This window comes from Aedes aegypti, chromosome 2, assembly GCF_002204515.2.
Source record: "Aedes aegypti strain LVP_AGWG chromosome 2, AaegL5.0 Primary Assembly, whole genome shotgun sequence".
NCBI classification, from domain to species: Eukaryota; Metazoa; Arthropoda; class Insecta; order Diptera; family Culicidae; genus Aedes; species Aedes aegypti.
In genome coordinates this window covers 379,089,357-379,107,613 of record NC_035108.1, presented here as the reverse complement: position 1 = coordinate 379,107,613, position 18,257 = coordinate 379,089,357, and the positions used below count along the sequence as shown (strand labels likewise).

The 18,257-nt window shown below is 35.6% G+C and overlaps 2 protein-coding genes across 8 annotated transcripts in view; one reads left to right on the top strand and one right to left on the bottom strand.

Moving 5' to 3' along the window:
* LOC5565323 (protein phosphatase 1L) overlaps positions 1 to 18,257 on the bottom strand; it is a 112,519-nt gene that overhangs the window by 28,357 nt on the left and 65,905 nt on the right. Inside the window, exon 1 of one of the 2 annotated variants that reach the window (XM_001649601.2) lies at positions 539 to 863. The exons of the other annotated variant lie outside the window; for it this stretch is intronic. The gene's annotated coding sequence lies outside the window, so the exon portion shown is untranslated. Of the gene's footprint in view, positions 1 to 538; positions 864 to 18,257 lie in introns of those variants that run through there. 2 annotated transcript variants of the gene reach the window in all.
* Positions 13,075 to 18,257, top strand: part of LOC5565314 (dedicator of cytokinesis protein 9) — a 301,107-nt gene continuing 295,924 nt past the window's right edge. For 2 of the 6 annotated variants that reach the window (XM_021846837.1, XM_021846833.1), the window contains exons 1-2: positions 13,075 to 13,383; positions 16,539 to 16,981. In XM_021846837.1, coding sequence (XP_021702529.1) covers positions 16,883 to 16,981 — 99 coding nt within the window. In that variant the 5' untranslated portion in view covers positions 13,075 to 13,383; positions 16,539 to 16,882. The remainder of the gene's footprint in view (positions 13,384 to 16,538; positions 16,982 to 18,257) is intronic. The other 4 variants (XM_021846836.1, XM_021846835.1, XM_021846834.1 and 1 more) reach the window with 4 other exon arrangements.

Here is an 18,257-nt window from a genome sequence, read left to right as displayed (position 1 = left end):
AAGGAACTGCAAATTTTTGTGTTTAATTCTGTCTTAGCATTGTTTTGAATGCTCTGACAGATTCAATTACCGATTTTTGGTTGCTTCTCTTCAACCCCCAAACCAATGAATCATACTGTATTTTGATCATCGAAAAAACATATCGAGCCGTGGTTCACAAGTTGGGAACCTTTGCGCGTACCACTGATGTTGGTCGTTGACGACTCCCGCGATAAAGATCAGTGCGCTGCGATGCGCAAGATTCACATACGTGAACTAAATTTTCCTACATTTCGAAAATAGACTTGAAGAAAAAAAATGTCACTTTCCGCCGACAGTTGTAGGCAATACAACATCGAAGCTCCCCATAGGCAGATGATGATGACGACGGATATACGGGTGGAACCAGTTTGGTTGCTTCTTTGTGATTACAACGCAAAAATGTACACCGCCGCTTGTTCTGCTACACACGGCCATAATGCAGCAACAGAGAAGCCCTAGTCTTGTCCACTGACTGCCTATTGCTGCTTCCAGGAGCCCCGAATGCGGAAAAACAAACCTCACTGCTGACAAAGCTGTCAGGAAGTCTCGTTTCTCTGGTAGATGATGGCTTCGCTGCGTAAATCCCGGCACGTCACGCAAGGGATTCAGTCGATTTTATACGAAAATCTTGAATCCACAAACCACACGCGAACCGACGAACGACTGCGATACGGCAAGATTGCCGTAAAAATAATATTCCACACCGATCTCACTCGCGGTACGGAATTTTTCACACTACATTGCAGTCGTACGAGCTCGCTGACGGTAGAAGAGCCATACGATGTGACGGACGAAAGGGCGGAGAGACTGACAGCTGCGTCTTCCGCTCTGTGGTTCCGATTACCGTTTGTTGTGGGACTTGACGGCTGTTTGTAATGCTCGCTCGAGAGAGAGAGCTCTCGATGAGCTCAGTGCTCTCCCTTGAGGCATTCGAAACGTGATTTTACGAACACTGATGTAATTTTATTGTATGAATATAACTTATGCCATGAGCTTCAAAAAACTGCTCAATGATATTTGTTTTCAACCATTGAGTAAAGTGATGTTGGTGCAATCGAACATGTGCATACTAACAACACCAGAGAGACTAGAAATCTCTACGATTTTGACAGCAAAATATGGTGAGAATTACTTTGCTTCCAATAAGAAATGTCGACGAAAATGTATCGACATGGGAATATCGACTAATCGTAGCTCAACTTTTGCTGAATTTTGTTATTTCTTAATTATTTTTTTTAATAGAATAAGTTTATGTTAGAAAATTTCAAAAACTTCAAATGTATGCCGTGGAAAATATAATGTATAATTAAATAGTTCACTTTCTTTCGTTAGAAATCATACATATCGTTGTTTTGGGTAGAATTTATCAAGAATGTATAAGTCCAACGTAACAATTTTTCAAGTAACTTTTGAAGTTAGGCTTTAAGATGGTCGATTTTTCATTGAAATGTGAATTTGAGATAATTCTTCTATCAACCGAATGAAATTGAGTCGAAATAACTTGTGTTCAATATTGACTCTGTTTTTCAATAAGAATTTATAAGCACACTCTTAAATAAAAGGGAACCTTAATCAAGAATATATTGAATATCTCTTTAGCAGAAGCATTACCCATAGGTTGTAAAACGCTGACTAAATAGACACTAAAGATCATTATTTGTATAATTCTGAATATTGAGCTGGATCCTGTTCTTGGCGTGATGTTTTTTGAAAGCTACTGAGCTCATGTTTGTCCACAATGTGCGACGTGTTGAAGTGCTTCTTATTCCAAAATATCAGACATCAGACGCTAGCGTAATGCTTGTGATTCATCATAATTCTTGAATCTATTTTCAGACATCATATTGAAGTATTCAAGTACCTGCAAACGATTCTTGGCCACTTTGTTCATTTGAGTAACCATTTATCGGTCGAATCTAAAGTAAACTCAAAACAGGTTTGTATCATAGTGAAATTCATTATTTTGCAACGTAAGAATATAATGTTTGCATTTTATTTTATTGTTTGTTCTATTATTATTTCTTTTCTCATCATTTAGGCTGATACAAATATTAATTTTTTTTATGTCCGAGACCACTTGGAAGGTTGAGGAGAGGGAGGGGAGATACAAATAAATTAGGAAAAAAATTAAAAGATAAGAATATATTTGAATTTTTTTTATTTTTTATTTTTTTTTTTTTTTTTTTTTAATTATTTTACCTGTTTTTTAGCTTTAAAAACTTTAAATATCTTACAAAAATCAAGAAAATAATGAATCTTTTTTTCCTTCCCTCCAAAATTTTTGACTTTTCTAAGGGTGACATAAAAGAATATTAATATCTGTATCAGCCTTATTACGTGTTTAATCAGACACTATACCTTGAAGTTTATGAAAGAGATTTTTGATGAATTTCCGGACAAGATCTTGATTAATAATTCCTAGTTCCAATGATTTACAGTATAATTTAACTTAACCATCATATGATTAACAGCAATTTCCGAACAATATTTTTAAGACCCATGGTATATTTTGGATGAACTACTGATCTTCTTAAGTTATCGTCAAGAAACTTTTCATCCAGACAAGACAAAACAAATTATATTTGTGGGTATCGTCAGCAAAAGGTTTCTAATGAAAATCATGAACAGTATCTGGTGACAATACTGGTAAGATTCTATTGAAAATCTTGGTAGGATTCTGATGCGAATCTTGGATATTGTCTAATGAGAATCCTGGAAGAATATTTCCGAATATCCTGCGAGAACTGTGATAAAATCCTGATTTCAGACGAGATTTTTGCAATGTTCCTGATGAGAATCCTAGAAATTCTGGAAATTAATTTATGTCAGCCCTGGAAGGAACTCCAGTAGCGTAGCTAGGGGGTGCGGTGGGTACGGTCCGCACCGAGCTCCGATCTTCTAGGGGCCCCAAAATTGCAGTGCGGATTTCTCCTAGAATTAAAGTTTCGACAAAGAAACTGGCAATTTGTAAGATCCCAAGAAGAAAATGTACATGGCAAGTATATGTTTTGGAGGGAACTTCGATCAGCGATGTACTGGGGCTGTATGGGTAATTAACGCTTATTTTAACTTTAAGGCTGGTTTAAGAGTAGGTCGAGAGGCCTGGTGGCGACCATATCTTTGGACCCCCACATTTTAGGGGCCTTTACAAATATTTGTTTTGTAAGTTGTTCAATCGATTGCATGCATGAGAGAACCGAGTTTTTTTTATAGAACGCGGCCCTGATGTAGACACTTTAGTAGGCTCAGATACCTATTTTGAAGATGTTGAGTTTATTTACGGCTTTGAATTCATAAATATTTAATTCATTAATTCTGATTTCCAATCAAATCGAATAGGTCTCCAAAAATCTCGAAAATGCACATATTTCCTTACGATCTAAACCATTCTTATTGTAATTAATTTTAGAAATGCTAGATCTTCTCAAAGGTATATACATGAGTAAAAGGCTAAAAGTATGCATTTTAGTTTAGATTGCAACGTTTGAGATATTTTCAAGACCAAGAAGAATGAATGAGCCAAAGCCATGGGTACAAGCAAAACAAAACATACAAAAAAGTTTGTTTTACTATCTATTATCTATTGTGTTTTGGAAAGTGACGAAAAAGTAATGTTACGACACTATCAAAATTTTCAGTGCTTTCCTCAAGAACTCTTCGTGAAAACTGGTCACGAAATTCGTCCTGGGCTTTCCACAGAAATCATTCCCAGACTTTCTGATCTCACCAGAAAAATTCTAGAAGAATCTGTATCGCATTGCTTTAACAATCTCTTGAAGAATTCGGCCAGAAATGCATTAGAAATTCTTTTTATTATTTCTCCTGGAAGGTCCTCTACGTACTTATTATATATACTGTTAGTTTAAAGTGTCCTCCAGTTGCTCATTATTAATTTGTTTAAGATTTTATTCAATTACTGAGTATTTATCCAAAAAAAAATAGTACAGAAAAATCACCAAAAATGTCTTCAAGATCACCAAGCAAGGATTCATTCCACGAATTCTTCAGAACAGTTTGCATTTGAAGCTCTACAGTTCTGTTTGAAAAAATCACAATAAAAAATATCAAAACTTTTCTATTTGGAACTGTTAAAATTGAGTATCTGAAAAAGGTCCCAAACGGACCGAAACGTTGGACAAAATATTTTTTTTTTAAATTTTGCCAAGATTGAAAAGGCAATTTATTGTCAACGCAGATCTACCTGCATTCTTTATATTTCTATAAAATCAAGGAGCAACATTTTTGTTTTATTTTCTTTGCTTTGCTTAAAAAAGAAATGTTTTAAAAATCTAACATTCTTATAAAGTTCCTAGTGGAAACCGTTGAACTGTTCTTTCAAAAACTCTTCCACGAAAAAATTTTCCGAGTAATTTGTTCAGGGATGTCTTTGAGAATTAAATTATTGTTTCCCTAAGATTCTCCCGTACAAAATACCAGAGATTCATCTAAGTACTTTCCAGAGATTTTTTTTTCTTCAAACCGCACTAACGAAATTCCCAAAAGAAAAGCCTCCAAAAATTCTTGAAGGAATTTTTTTGAAAAATATTTTCATCGATTTACTAAGATTTTGCAATTTATTCTTGAACTTATTAAAAAAATTCTCCTGAAATTCCATCAAGTATTTTTTAAGGTTTTAGAAATAATTCCATTTTTTTATTGGTAAGCTCATGATTCTTTCATAAATAACATTGAAAAATTTATCCATTCTCCATTAGAGTGGTTCAAAAAATCGTTTTTGTTCCACACCGCTCATTCGATTCAAGATCAAATTCTGAGTGTCCTCCCAAAATTTTAGCTCATTTGGTTGAAAACTGAGACTGCACAAGCCCTTTAAAGTTTGTATGGGAATTACTATAGGAAAAGCAAGAAATTCATTCAACCGGTCATAATGTTTGCCCATGTGCTCTTAGAGATTGGAACTTTGTTGATACTGTGAAATACATTCATCAGCTACAACTTTGCCGTAGACCGTTTTCAAATCGGACGTCTCAGTAATTAGTTATTGATTTTTATCCAGTCACAAATTCTTCAACAGTGCTCATTTAACTTCTGAACAGGCAACATTGCTGCATTTGGCGCGAAGATAGCCCGCACAAATCACGGCTACTATGTTTTACTGCATATATCCAGTGATGCCTGCAGAACAGCCCAATTATTATAGCCAAAGTTTTACAACTCAAACAAAAATCAATAACTAATTACTGAGGCGTCCTATTTGGAAACAGTCTTCGGCAAAGTTGTAGCTGATTATTGTATCTCACAGTATTGACGTAGTTCTAATCCCTAAGGTCACATGGGCAAACACTATGACCGATTGAACTAATTGCTTGCTTTTCCCATAGTAATTCCCATACAAACTTTAAAGGGCTTGTGCAATCTCAGTTTTCATCCGAATGAGCTCAAATTTGGGGAGGACACTCAGAATTTGAACTTGAATCGAATAAGCGGTGTGGAGCAAAAACGGTTTTTTGAACCACTCTACTCTCCATATTTTGGTTCGAAAACTACTCCCTGATAATCTCAATACTTTTAGGAATTGCTTTACAAATTCCTTTACGAATCACTCCATATCAGATTTCTAGAGAAACACATACAAAAAAGGTTTGAAAGAACTTTGTAGGTATTTTTTTCAATAATTGCAGCTGACATTTAATTCGGAAAAATTTACTACATTCCTGTCGTAAAATTCATAATCGTCTTTTATAATAAAAAATATAGGTGTTAAAACGCATGGATGTTTTACTGAAAGTAAAATAAAATCAAAATCTTAGAAAATATTTTGTATGAACTCCGAAGTGTCATGATACTATATTGTGAATATATTGATGTAGGAAAAAACAATTTTTTCCTACCTTTAGAAATATCAAACAAACTAACTTGAATAGTCTATTATCGATTATTTTGTAGTACAGTAGAAGTAAAACGCGAAAATATTGCCGGAAATATAGCAACAAATTTTTAAAGTATAGTGCATTACTTTAAAATTTTGTTTTGTTGTCCCAATGAACTTTCAGAAATCAGGAACCATACGTTAAAAAATTCTGAAATTTTTCAAAACTCCTACAATTTACCTTTTTTAAGATTCCATCAGAATCATCTTTAGAAATTATCCTTGAAATCTATCCTTCCTTGACTTCTGGTTTTCTAGAATTCTACCTCTAGCAATTCCGGCCTCGTATCGCACAAAAATATGCGAATTTGGAATCAGACAATTATTGGTAAAATTATTTCAAAGGAAGTGTTTTAGGAAAGATCAATAAAAAATTCTTTATGAATATCTTAAAATATCCTTTCCTCCTTCCCAGTTATTTTGCTACATGTTTGTCTAAAAATTACTTTTCCGCTGTGCTAACTTTGGAAGCAAAAGTTTTCCTGGGGTATTTCAACAAATTTCTTTTGAAGATTCGAAGGCAGGAGATGTTTCAAAAACAATTTTCTTTCCAATTCATGAATCAACCGGGGATTTAAAGCAAAATTTCTAGAAAAAAGCAAAGAAGAATTTGACGCAACTTGTGATGTATTGATGATGTATCACCTTTTTGCAGACGACGTACAAGTGTACTTTAATTGCTCAGGGCTTACTACTGACGCTGATGCAGAATTGATAAACAATAATTTGCAAAGAATTTTGGATTGGGCTGTGGAGATTTAATTCTAAATGCACGTAAAACTCAGGCTTGTTACATCAGCCGTTTTAAGAGGATGGTGGAAAAATCAGAAATAGTGTTGAATTGTAATCGAATTTTGTACTCTGATGTTGTAACGAGTCTGGGAATCATCGTTCAACAAAATTTCGAATGGGATAGTTTCATTCTACACCAGTGTGGGAAAGTTTATGCTGCTTTATGTACTCTTAGATCAAACGCATATTTTTTGAGTTCGGCTACGAAACTTCGATTGTTCAAAAGCTTAATATTCCCACATTTCATAACTTGCGACTTTATTATGACTCACACAGTTAAAAATAATGAAGATTACACTTCACGTAAACTTAATTTATGCGATGTAAACATGATGTCATGTAAATTTAAGTCTGAACTCATGTAAAAATGTGTTATATGTCATGTAACCACACAGGATCCTGCTGGATTACATGACATATAATTGAAGTTTACATGACATATAATGTAAATATCCATGATATTCCACGCTCCAGTTATGTGCATCATATGTCTCAGAAATTTACACGTTTCGTTCGAACTGTGCAGGTATCCAGAACTACAATGGATCGATTGAAAGTTGCACTGAATTGCTGTATTCGATTTGTCTACAATCTAAATCGCTACTCGCATGTTACTCCGCTACAGAATGCTTTGATCGGTTGTCCTTTTGACAAATTTCCTTCAGTTAGATCTATTTTATTGTTACATAACATAATACGAACTCAATCTCCTAGTTTTTCCCAATCTTATAGTTTATTCTCAAAATTGATTCCTTTGAGAAGCGTACGAGGTAAACAATTTGTTATAACGCGCGTAAGAACTTCTCACTATGTCAGTTCACTCCTAGTTAGAGGTATATCTTTATGGAATAATTTACCATCGCATATTACTGCACAATCGACAAGCATTTCGCGAAATACAATTTATACTATAAATAAACTATTGTTTGCTCTTTTGATTGCTGGCATTCAAAAGATTAAATTGAAAACACTTAAACAACCAATGTTTATGGTCTATCGCCAGCTTTCTAGGCGAATCCTGACAATATACCTTCCCCAACTTCCAACTCCGTAGCACTTATGAGGGTGTCGCTGAGTCGGTGGCCTCTCATTAAATAAGTGCTACATCAACATTTCTTTCCCCTATCCCAAGTTACGGTAAAGATGGGCGTGGCCGGGAATAGTGATATTCATGCTTTTAGTATTCTTGTTTATGATTTGAACAAGGTACACTCCCCTGCCTTGTTCCTGAAAGTAGTCAGGATGAGATTATTAAAAAGAAACATGAATGTTGCTAGTATCCAATCTACGAAGTATACCGTAACTACGCTAACGCTAACGCTAACGCTAATTTACCATCGCATATTCAAAATGCGAATTCATCCTTAGGGTTTAAGAAAACATGTTTACAATTCTTTAATCATGAATAGATATTAATTTTCGTAGAAAGTTTTTTTTTAATGTGTCATCTCATACTATTAATCTACGCTTAACAGAAAAGACTATGTCTTATGTTTATGGAAAATAAAAATGAAATGAAATGAAATGAATGGATGTCCACCAGGAGGAATTCGCTTTGAAGGTATGAACAAGTCCCACAATATTATTTGACTAATTTCCATGAGATTTGCAAAAGTTCTAAAGCCACCCTTCAATATTCCTTGAGGAATTTGATAATACCAAAATTCTATGAATAATATCGAAAAGTTATTTGAATACAATTTGCTACAAATCTTTTGGACATTAATCGAATAATTTTTGAAACAATGAGTTCTCTTGAAATAATATAGTTTGAGCAATAAATTTAATCATGCGAATACTTCGAACATTGTATCAAAATCAAGAAAGCATTTATTGCTTGAGTAACATTATGGCCGATTTTGTTACATTGTTTTTAGCCATTAATCTGATGGAAAACTTTTCATGCCGAAATTCCTTGAAAGTTAAACCTTAATTTTCGTAGTAGTATTTTTAGTAATTTTGTGACAAAATTTGTGTCTGTTTTTTCAATTATTTGTTTTCTGGTGTTAACGTATGGATATTTTTAGTGAATTCTCATAAGGGAAATCATTATCACCGGACACCTCGAGCGGGGTATAATGAAAAAACATGATAAATCAGAATGCAGTGAATGTGCTGCTTTATGCTGAAACAGCATTATTTGGATTATGCAGAAAAAAAATGAATTTTGGGAATCAAATTTCCAGGATATTGACGCTTTCTGGTACCACGGTATTTTTTGCAAAGGACATGTCGAAAAATTGCGCTTCTCGCATTTAACAAGAAACTGGTTCTAAAGTAATCAATCGATCGACAGCCGTACGGTTAAGTTTTCGATTGTCGCACGATAACCAAAAGCAGAACAGCCGCGCTGATGCTGTGTAACGTAAACGAGGTTTTCTCAATATAGTTGTACAACATTACATAACGTAACTACTGAAGCGATTTTTCGTTAATAACAAGAGTCATGTACATAATTTCAGAAGATTTTGCGTCATCTTAAATCGTTTTTGTTTTATTTATTTTTTGTCATCAAAAATTCTGTAGGGGGGCCTGGATGATTCTGGAGGGGGCCAGGCCCCTATTCCTACGCCAATGGGCAGAATTGTTTTTGAACTTTTTATCATGAAATTTTCTGCCAAATGTTTTCGAAAAAATGTTGAAAGTACCGTAAAAAGGGATAACTTTGATAGTTTTTTTGGAAGATAATGCGAATATTTTCACATTTTTCGTTTTTAGATTTTTAGTGAGTATATTTCGAACAAAACCGAAAGAATTCTGTGTATATGCTTCACAGAGTTGTAGACTTCTAGGCGTTTTACGTTATATGAAAATTTATGCTTTGATTACAAAAATTGTAAAAGTGCTTTTCGCTAAGAGGTTTGAGAAGAAATTCTGGATCTAATATAACTAGGTTATCAAGAATTAGTGACGAATTCATTATGACTTAATCATAGTAGTTCAAATAGTGATCGTGGTAGGATTGTTTTTAAGCGTTTCTAAAATAGTAAAATCTCATCAATTTACAATATTTAAATATAAAGCCTCAAATGCTCTCGATTCGAACAAAAACAGCTCTGTTATAAAGTGTCATACGTATACTTTTTACTTTGATATTTGTTTTGCTTAACTCATTAGCCCCTCAAAAAACTCTTCTAGTTTTAGAATCTGTGTCAATATTGTTCTTTTGTCAACTGGATTTTGAGATATTTCAAAATTTTTTGGGGAATCGACGCGTAGCTATATCCCACGTAAAAATCTCAGGCTACAGAATTGTTATCGTATTCGGATATTCATTTTTCGAAACAATATGCTAATGATAGTATTTTGTGAAAAAATGAAGCTATTTGGTGCAACCGTCTTTGAGTTATGAGCATTCATGTGTCTGGTACTACCCCCCCCCCCCCCCCCCCGGAAAATCTGAATATCTTTAAAATCAGATCACCAATGAATATAAATTTTTAAACTAGAAGAGTGTTTTTTTGAGAACTTATGAAAAAATAGTTATCAAGGTTTGAATATTATTGTTGCAGTAAAAATAAAGCTGCCGGTAGAGGGGTTAACATAGTTTATGTTATTTCGTTCAGTATGTTGCGGGTCCCACACTATCTTATTTACCCGCACTATCAGAGATACCCCTAAATTTCCAAACCTCAATATGATCTTCTTCTTCTTGGCAATAACGTCGTCACTGGGATAGAGCCTGCCTCTCAGCTTAGTGTTCTTATGAGCACTTCCACAGTTATTAACTGAGAGCTTTCTTTGCCTAAGTTGCCATTTTCGCATTCGTATATCGTGTGGCAGGTACGATTATACTCTATGCCCAGGGAAGTCAAGGAAATTTCCATTACGAAAAGATCCTGGACCGACCGGAAATCGAACCCAGACACCTTCAGCATGGCTTTGCTTTGTAACCGCGGACTCTAACCATTCGGCTATGAAAGGCCTCAATATGAGGGGCCCCCAAATTTACCTCCGTACCGGCCCCCTTAAAAGTATAGTTACGCCACTGAAGAACTCTAATGAAAACTTAAGAAGAACTCTGATTTCGGATAGAATGCTGGAAGGATTTCGATTAAAATCCTCAAAGGATTCTGATGCAAATAATCCTGGTAGGATACTGTTGAGAATATTGACAGGATTCTGGATGAATTGTAGATAAATATATAAAAATCTTGGAAGGATTCTGTTGAGAATTTTGGAAAGACTCTGTTGAGGACTCTGGAACCATATCGTGAAGAATATTGGAAGGAGTCCAATAACAATCTTAAAAGAAGTGTGATGATAATCCTGGATAGATTCTAATAAAAACAATGGAAATATTCTGATGAAAAAATTGAAAGCGCTATGATGAGAACCCCGAAAAAATCTATATTTGTATCCTGTAAATATTAAAATAAGAATCCTGGATCGATTCTGGAAAGATTCCTGGAACGATTCTGATGGGAATTCGGCATTAATGCCGATGAAATCCTGGGAGGGATTTAATGAAATTCCTGAGAGCAATCTGATAAGAATCCTGAGTAGTTTCTGTTATGAATCCTGAGAGGATTCTGATGAGAATCCTCCTAGGATTGTGACCCCATGCAACCAAAAGTTCAAATTTTACTTAAGCAGTGAACACGAAAGTTCACTTCAGGTAGATTTTGAACTCGATTCTCGAAGAAGTAGCTCATGCACTCATAAACTTCTACAAAGTTCAGAACAAGTTCGAGTCCAGCTTTCTCCCTACTTAATGGTACACAGCATTATTTTTAAGCAACTTAAACAAACTTTATGTGAACTGAAGTTGAGTAAATTACTTAAAAAGCGAGCTGCTTAAGCCTTCTGATCATGCCCTTTTATCTAAACTTTCGGTTGCTTGTGATGAGAATATTCAGAGGATTGTGATTGGTTTGTTGGGGCCCAGATAGCCGTAGCGGTAAACGCGCAGCTATTCAGCAAGACCAAGCTGAGGGTCGTGGGTTCGAATCCCACCGGTCGAGGATCTTTTCGGGTTGGAAATTTTCTCGACTTCCCAGGGCATAGAGTATCTTCGTACCTGCCACACGATATACACATGCAAAAATGGTCAATTGGCATAGAAAGCTCTCAGTTAATAACTGTGGAAGTGCTCATAAGAACACTAAGCTGAGAAGCAGGCTTTGTCTCAGTTAGGACGTAACGCCAGAAAGAAGAAGAAGAAGAAGAAGTGATTGGTTTGTTATGAAGAATCCTTAAAGGATCCTGATGAGAGTCCAAAATATATAGAGGTTCAAATTATACTGCTTTCCCTATATGACCAATTTTGAAAATCGAGCCAAAAACACGAAGAATCTTTTATTTTTCCTCAAAAAAAAAATCTGCAGAGAGTTTTGAAAAACAACAAAGTTATTCCGGTTAAATTATTTTCGCCATAAAAAAAATTGCTGTCCGTACTGAGAATTATCACCAATCTTGTTGCTCAATACAATTGCTCAGAGTTTTGAGAGACAATCGCCAATAATGTAGTATTAACTTAAGATCTAGTTGAAGATTTACTGGGAAATTTGGGAAAACATACAATTTAATAAACCACTTAAATCCGGTTTCTAATGGCCTATTATACCATCATACCAATCATACCAATTGTTCATTTGAATAAAAAACAAACATTACGTATTTTAAAAAATCTTGCCTGATTGATAAATCAGAATGTAATTCATTTTGATTCTCAAAAAAAATTAAATTGATAGCAAAAATAAATATGTAACACTATAACAAGTAATTTGATCGTGAATGATAATCATTGTAAATTGTTATGAACATTTCAATAATATCTCTTAACTCACACTATATATCAGAAAATATTTCATTATCACTATAAGCGATTAAAAACGTGGTTGGACAGAAATATTCTCCTTCGCGGGTTGAGACACCTTTGTTTACAAACGTAATTTGGCCATTTGAAAAGATGCAGCTGAAATACTTCCTTCAGATTGGATGGAAATGCTTGGTAGCAGTGTGATTATCATACGTCCACTGTTCCATTCACGATCATTTTCATTTCAAACTTCATGCGACTCACGTGGTGCGCATGTTGAATGAATCCGCTCTAGTCAGCCAACATCGAACGAATTGAGTACCCAAACACATCACCATCATCCAGCCATCGAGTGAGGGGAGGGAAAATCGTGAACCAAAACAAAACACCAATCTCACACAGCGTGGTAGTGAGCAACCCACCTCCCAACCGGTGAATGAATACCACCCGCCACCGATCGGTTCCACGCGCGAGGATCACCCACCGAGCGAGCAGCGGGCGTGTGTGCGTCTCCGTAATGAGCGCGGCGCTGCGCTGTCTGTTTTCGAGCCGAGCGAGAGTGGGCCGCAGCAGAGAGCCCAACAACAACGCAACACAAACCCAGCAGCATAATGAAGTCCGCCGCAGCAGTTCACTCGGACGATTGGATTGTATTAGACGTCGTCTCGTTGTTTGTCGTCGAGTTCGCGTAAAAATTGTGTCTTTTGCTGCCATTCTGATAAGCATTGATGTAAATGGGGATATTTAATGACGATCCTGGCGATTATTCGTCTGATAGTCATCTGTTTCTGGGGCGTAGACACTTGAGATTAATCCGAAGCGCCGCGAGTGTGGAAAGAACACTACTTTGTGTGATAGTGTGTGCTGGGCGATGAGTGGTCGTTCTGGTCTGCGGGGAGAAAGTGATGTCTGAAGAGAAGTTCGTAAAACCAAATGTGCGATTAGCAGATAGAATTTTAGATTTTCATTCTCACGGGTTAACCCGCTGTCAGAATGGATTGAGGTGTGATGAATGATATCAGTCATAGAAGAGCATCTGCTGGCTAATAGCTAAAATGTGTGTTACCCCTGTGTGTATGCATCCGCTGCCGTCTGGTTTGATAGAGGAAGAAGAGTGGACGCACACACATACCGAGAAGACGGATGCGCCAGTGTGCGAAGATCCTTGTTCTGGGAGAAGAGCACTGCCGCGACAAAAGCGTCATAACATGGGCGTAGCCAAGGAGGATAGGAGAGGGGGTTGTTGTCCGCTCTGAACAATCAATAACAAATATTTGCCTGTTTTTTACGATAGTCGTGACAAACATGATAATTCTTAGAGTTCGATTTAAAATCAGACATCTGTCAAATATCTCCAAAGAATTCATTCAGATATTTCGACGTTGTCAACCCCCAAAGATTGTCTCTATATAACTCATATTAGAAAATGCGTCAAAATCGACGTTTTAAATAGATTTTAGAGCCCACTAAACAATCAGACTTCTTCCAAAGATATTACCATACATTATGTCTAAACCAATATATGGAATACAATCAAAATATTTCACTCAAGCGAAAAGAAATCCGATGTACATTCGATTTTAATAAATTGACATTCAAACACACCGTGTACCAGACAAGTTCAGACATATCGTGTACCAGAAATCATTCGAATGGATCAGGCTAGGACTTTGTCGAAATTTCATACGAAACTTAAAGCTTAAAGCCAAGCATATGCTAATTTATCTTTAAATATATACATGTTCTTTAGGATATCCTCTAGTTATTTTACTTTAGATTCTTCAAGAAATTTAATCAAATCCAGAATTTACCCCGAAAATTTTACTTGGTAGTTTACTTGGTTCTCATAAATATTTCTAGACTTTTCCTATGATCCTTTTATGAATGTATTAATGGGATCCTGACCGAAATACTTTAAAAATACGAGGAATAAGGAATAACTGCATTAGTTGTTTCTGAATTTTAAACAAAGATCATGCTGGGATTTTTTAGGGATTCCTTCAAGTGTACGTCTAAAACAACAATTTCGGGAATTCATCTGCTTTTTTATGAAATTCTTTCATTCATTTCATCTCAAACTGACCGAAAATAGCACAAAAAATTACGCTTTTCCTAACCATTGGGAGTTACTCTACCATATTTTTTTATTTTATTCCTTGGAAAGTCTGACCATATTTTCTTCACACAGTTGAACGGCTTCCTCAAGAGAAAACGATCTTGATAGCACTCACAGAATTCTGATTAATCTAATCAACTCCTTCAAGGATCATTTCAAAAACTTTTTGTAATGCAACATAGGAATAATAAAAACATTGTTCAGGGATACATCTGCGAACTCGTTCAAGAACATTTTTGAGATTATTCCAGAAATGGCATTCAGTTTGCATCTATGATTTCCATATAATGTAAAAATTTATGAATAATAATACTCTCCTAGTAATTTCTCCAGGAATTCTATTCTGGCTTCTCTTCTTGTAGAATACCTTAGTAGATAGTTGGAAATTATTTAGGAACTTTCCCTGTTTTTAAGGCATTCCTACTTGCACTAATCTATAATTAACTCAAGGTATATTGTTTAAAATTCCATCTCAAACATCTCCAATAAACTAAACCTGGATATCTTGAAGATTACTCAAAAAGTTCCTCAACAAGATACAAGAATATCGACTTCGGAAACTTTCATTTCTTCAAATATTTTTACAGAGATGATGGAAATCTTCAAGAGTTTCTTTGGAAATTAATCCAAGAGTATCATTAGAAGTTCCTCATATTTTAATATTTTTTTATCATTTACAGTTTCCCGTTCGATTATGACACGGTTTGTTTTTGAAACGGTTTAATTTTGACATGCTTCGATTTAGGCTACTTAACCGTTCGATTTTGGCATAATTTTTTTACTATTCTAAAGTTTGTCCTGTAGACGAATTAACAGATATATTGTGATTAGGGGAAGAGCACCAATTTTTTAACCCAGCACTTATGTTGTAATGTTGAATGAGTCGCATACGTTTTAGACCTACTTTGTATGAAAATCCGAAAATTGTCACAGATTACTTGTAGGTCGAAAAAGGCATCTAGTTATTTTTTTTATTCATTGGTCAATGTAAATAAATCATCTCTGGAGTTCACAGAAATATATGAACAAAAAGAATCATGGCTCAGTCGCCTATCCTATTAATTTCAATGCGTCTGTGGCCCTTTCTGGGGCTTATGATATTCAAATAGGTAAATTAAATTCGTGATGCTGATGATTGCTATGATGGAAGTTTTAATAAATAAAAGCGATTCGTTTTGATATCTTTCGATTTTCAACATGAAATTTTAAGACATGTTGCCAAAATCGAACGGAATACCTCTAAAAGTACCATCACGCCAACGAAAAATTTATAAAATTTTACTGTTTGGAGTCCACAAATTTCTGCATCAGAATTTCTTAGAAAACATTCGGCGAATCTTTCGAGGATATAATTTATGGAGGAATATTAGAGGCATTATTGTAATTAGGTATGCAATAAATAATTTGTGTTTAAATTTCACATAAATTCTAGAGAAGTCTTTACAGGAATGTAAAAATAAATTCCTGTAAAAATTTTCATCTTTTTCCTTGGAGGAATTCTTCAAAAAACTATTTGAAGTATGCTAGGAGAAATTTGGGAGTTATTTCTGTAAAAAAATCTATTAATATATGACTCGGAAGAGTTCTTGGACGAACATCTAACTCGAATAAATTCTCGACCAGTGTGATTCAAACCCACGACCCTCAACTTGGACTAGCTGAATAGCTGCGCGTTTTTTACTACGGCTATCGGGGACCCTATAAATCCTTGATCCCGTGTCAATATCTGGTGTCAATATATTGCTGAAAAACGAGACCTCAAGTAATTAAATCGTTTTATTCTTAAATAGAGTAGAGATTGTGTATAATGATTATTTTTGAGTGAAATTAGTGAATGAACGTTTGAGGTCGTTCGCCAACTCTGCGACCTCCTTATGGAAAAACCTGGCTACGCCCAAGCACCAGAAGCATGTTCTACCGTACTGTGAAGATGCTTTGATGCTCTCGTTTTTTGGTAGTAGTGAGATGGTTTGTGATGGTCCTGTTCTATGTAATGCGCGACAACGGTCGTCGATCTCTGTCGTCGTCAGTCTGTAAGTGAAACGGGGAGGAAAATCGAAAATCCAGTGATAGTGAGAAGAAGACAACGAAGAATAGTCAAGTGGCAAGTGAGACGACAACCTGCTTTCACGTGAATATCAACGGTGGCTGAGTGATCCAATAGCTACGGAGAGTTACGAAAGTGTACAACGGTGGTGATCAATCAACAAAATATTGTGGGTTCAGGCGGCGGTGATCGGTAATTAAAAACAAAAAAAAGGTGAATGAAAGCGAAAGGAGCGCTTCTCGAACGCTCAGCATAATGGCAGAAAGAAAGTTTACCCGCGGGCTCAATAAGCCCGGAATGGCAGCACAGCTGAGGGAGAACATCTCGCAGGTTGTACGTGAATCTGCTTCACTTGTATGTATTATGTTATTTTTCTTTTAATTTTATTTTACCTTACACCTCAAGACCTACATATTTTATTTATTTTCGTGCACGTACGAGCAACTTCTGGGGTTTCAGCTTCCCGATTACGTTGTAAGCTTTCTAGCTGCATTTGCAGCTTATTATCAGTATGCATGAGGTGCTACGACGCGATGAGGCAGCTGCACCGATTGCAGTTGCCGTTTGCTAGCGCTGATAATAACTCTATAGCTCTGAGAACAGAGTATTTTGCCTGAATCTTTTCCGGTCGCGGTGATTTGCTGTAAACTCTGGTTGAGCATTTATGTGATTTTTATCAACGATAGAACAACAATCCACCTCGCCAACCAGCCAACGAAAATCTCAACTGTTTGTTGTTGCTCGTATACATCAATGGGCGAATTTCCTGTTGTGGTACAAAAGAGCACTTCATTCGCATTCAATTTTGCTGCTCACGAACATCATATTCTCGTGGGCCTACGTTCTTGAATTTCGCGTTCAGTTCCAGCCAGCCATATGGGCGTTTGTTTACGGTTTACACGCACAGAAGAGGACAGTGTTGCTGGAGACTCCAATTCTATTGAAATGTTCTTGCACCATGCAATGCCAAGTATTTTGTTTATTTCCGCACATATTTCTTTGCCTTCATATTGATATTTTATTTGATTTTTAAATTTGTGTGGAAAAAACAGGAGTAAAGCTTTTTAATAAACGATTACCCCTCTACCGGCAGCATCATTAGTAACAAGCATTTACGTTTATGGTACCACTCTAGCCCTGTAAGGACCTAAAAAATTCAAAACAAATTTCTCAAATTACAAATTGGTCAAATTGTCCAGCAATTATTTTGAGATTTTTCACTGCAATTCTTTTTGACATCCACTTTACCACAAATACCGCATTCCTCAGACAATTTTTTAACCTTTTTTTCTTAAAACAGTTCAAGGAAGTAATTTAGGCTTTCTTGCAGTAATCCATAAACCTACATTTTTAGGATTATTTTCAGCAATTTCGCCATGAATTTCTTTTGAAATTCTTCAAAGAAGAGTGCTATCTAGAAATATATTCAGAAAGAATTTTTCTAATGATTCTTCTAGAGATTGTTCTCCAAAATCCAATGATCCCAATTGAATGAATTCATCCAAAAATTTTAAGGAATCCATCTATTTTCTAAGTCTGAAATATTTCTGGAATGTACTTGTATTGTACCGAATAATCGACCGGATATCTATATTTATTTTTTTATTCTTCGTCTTCGGCCTTGGCCTAT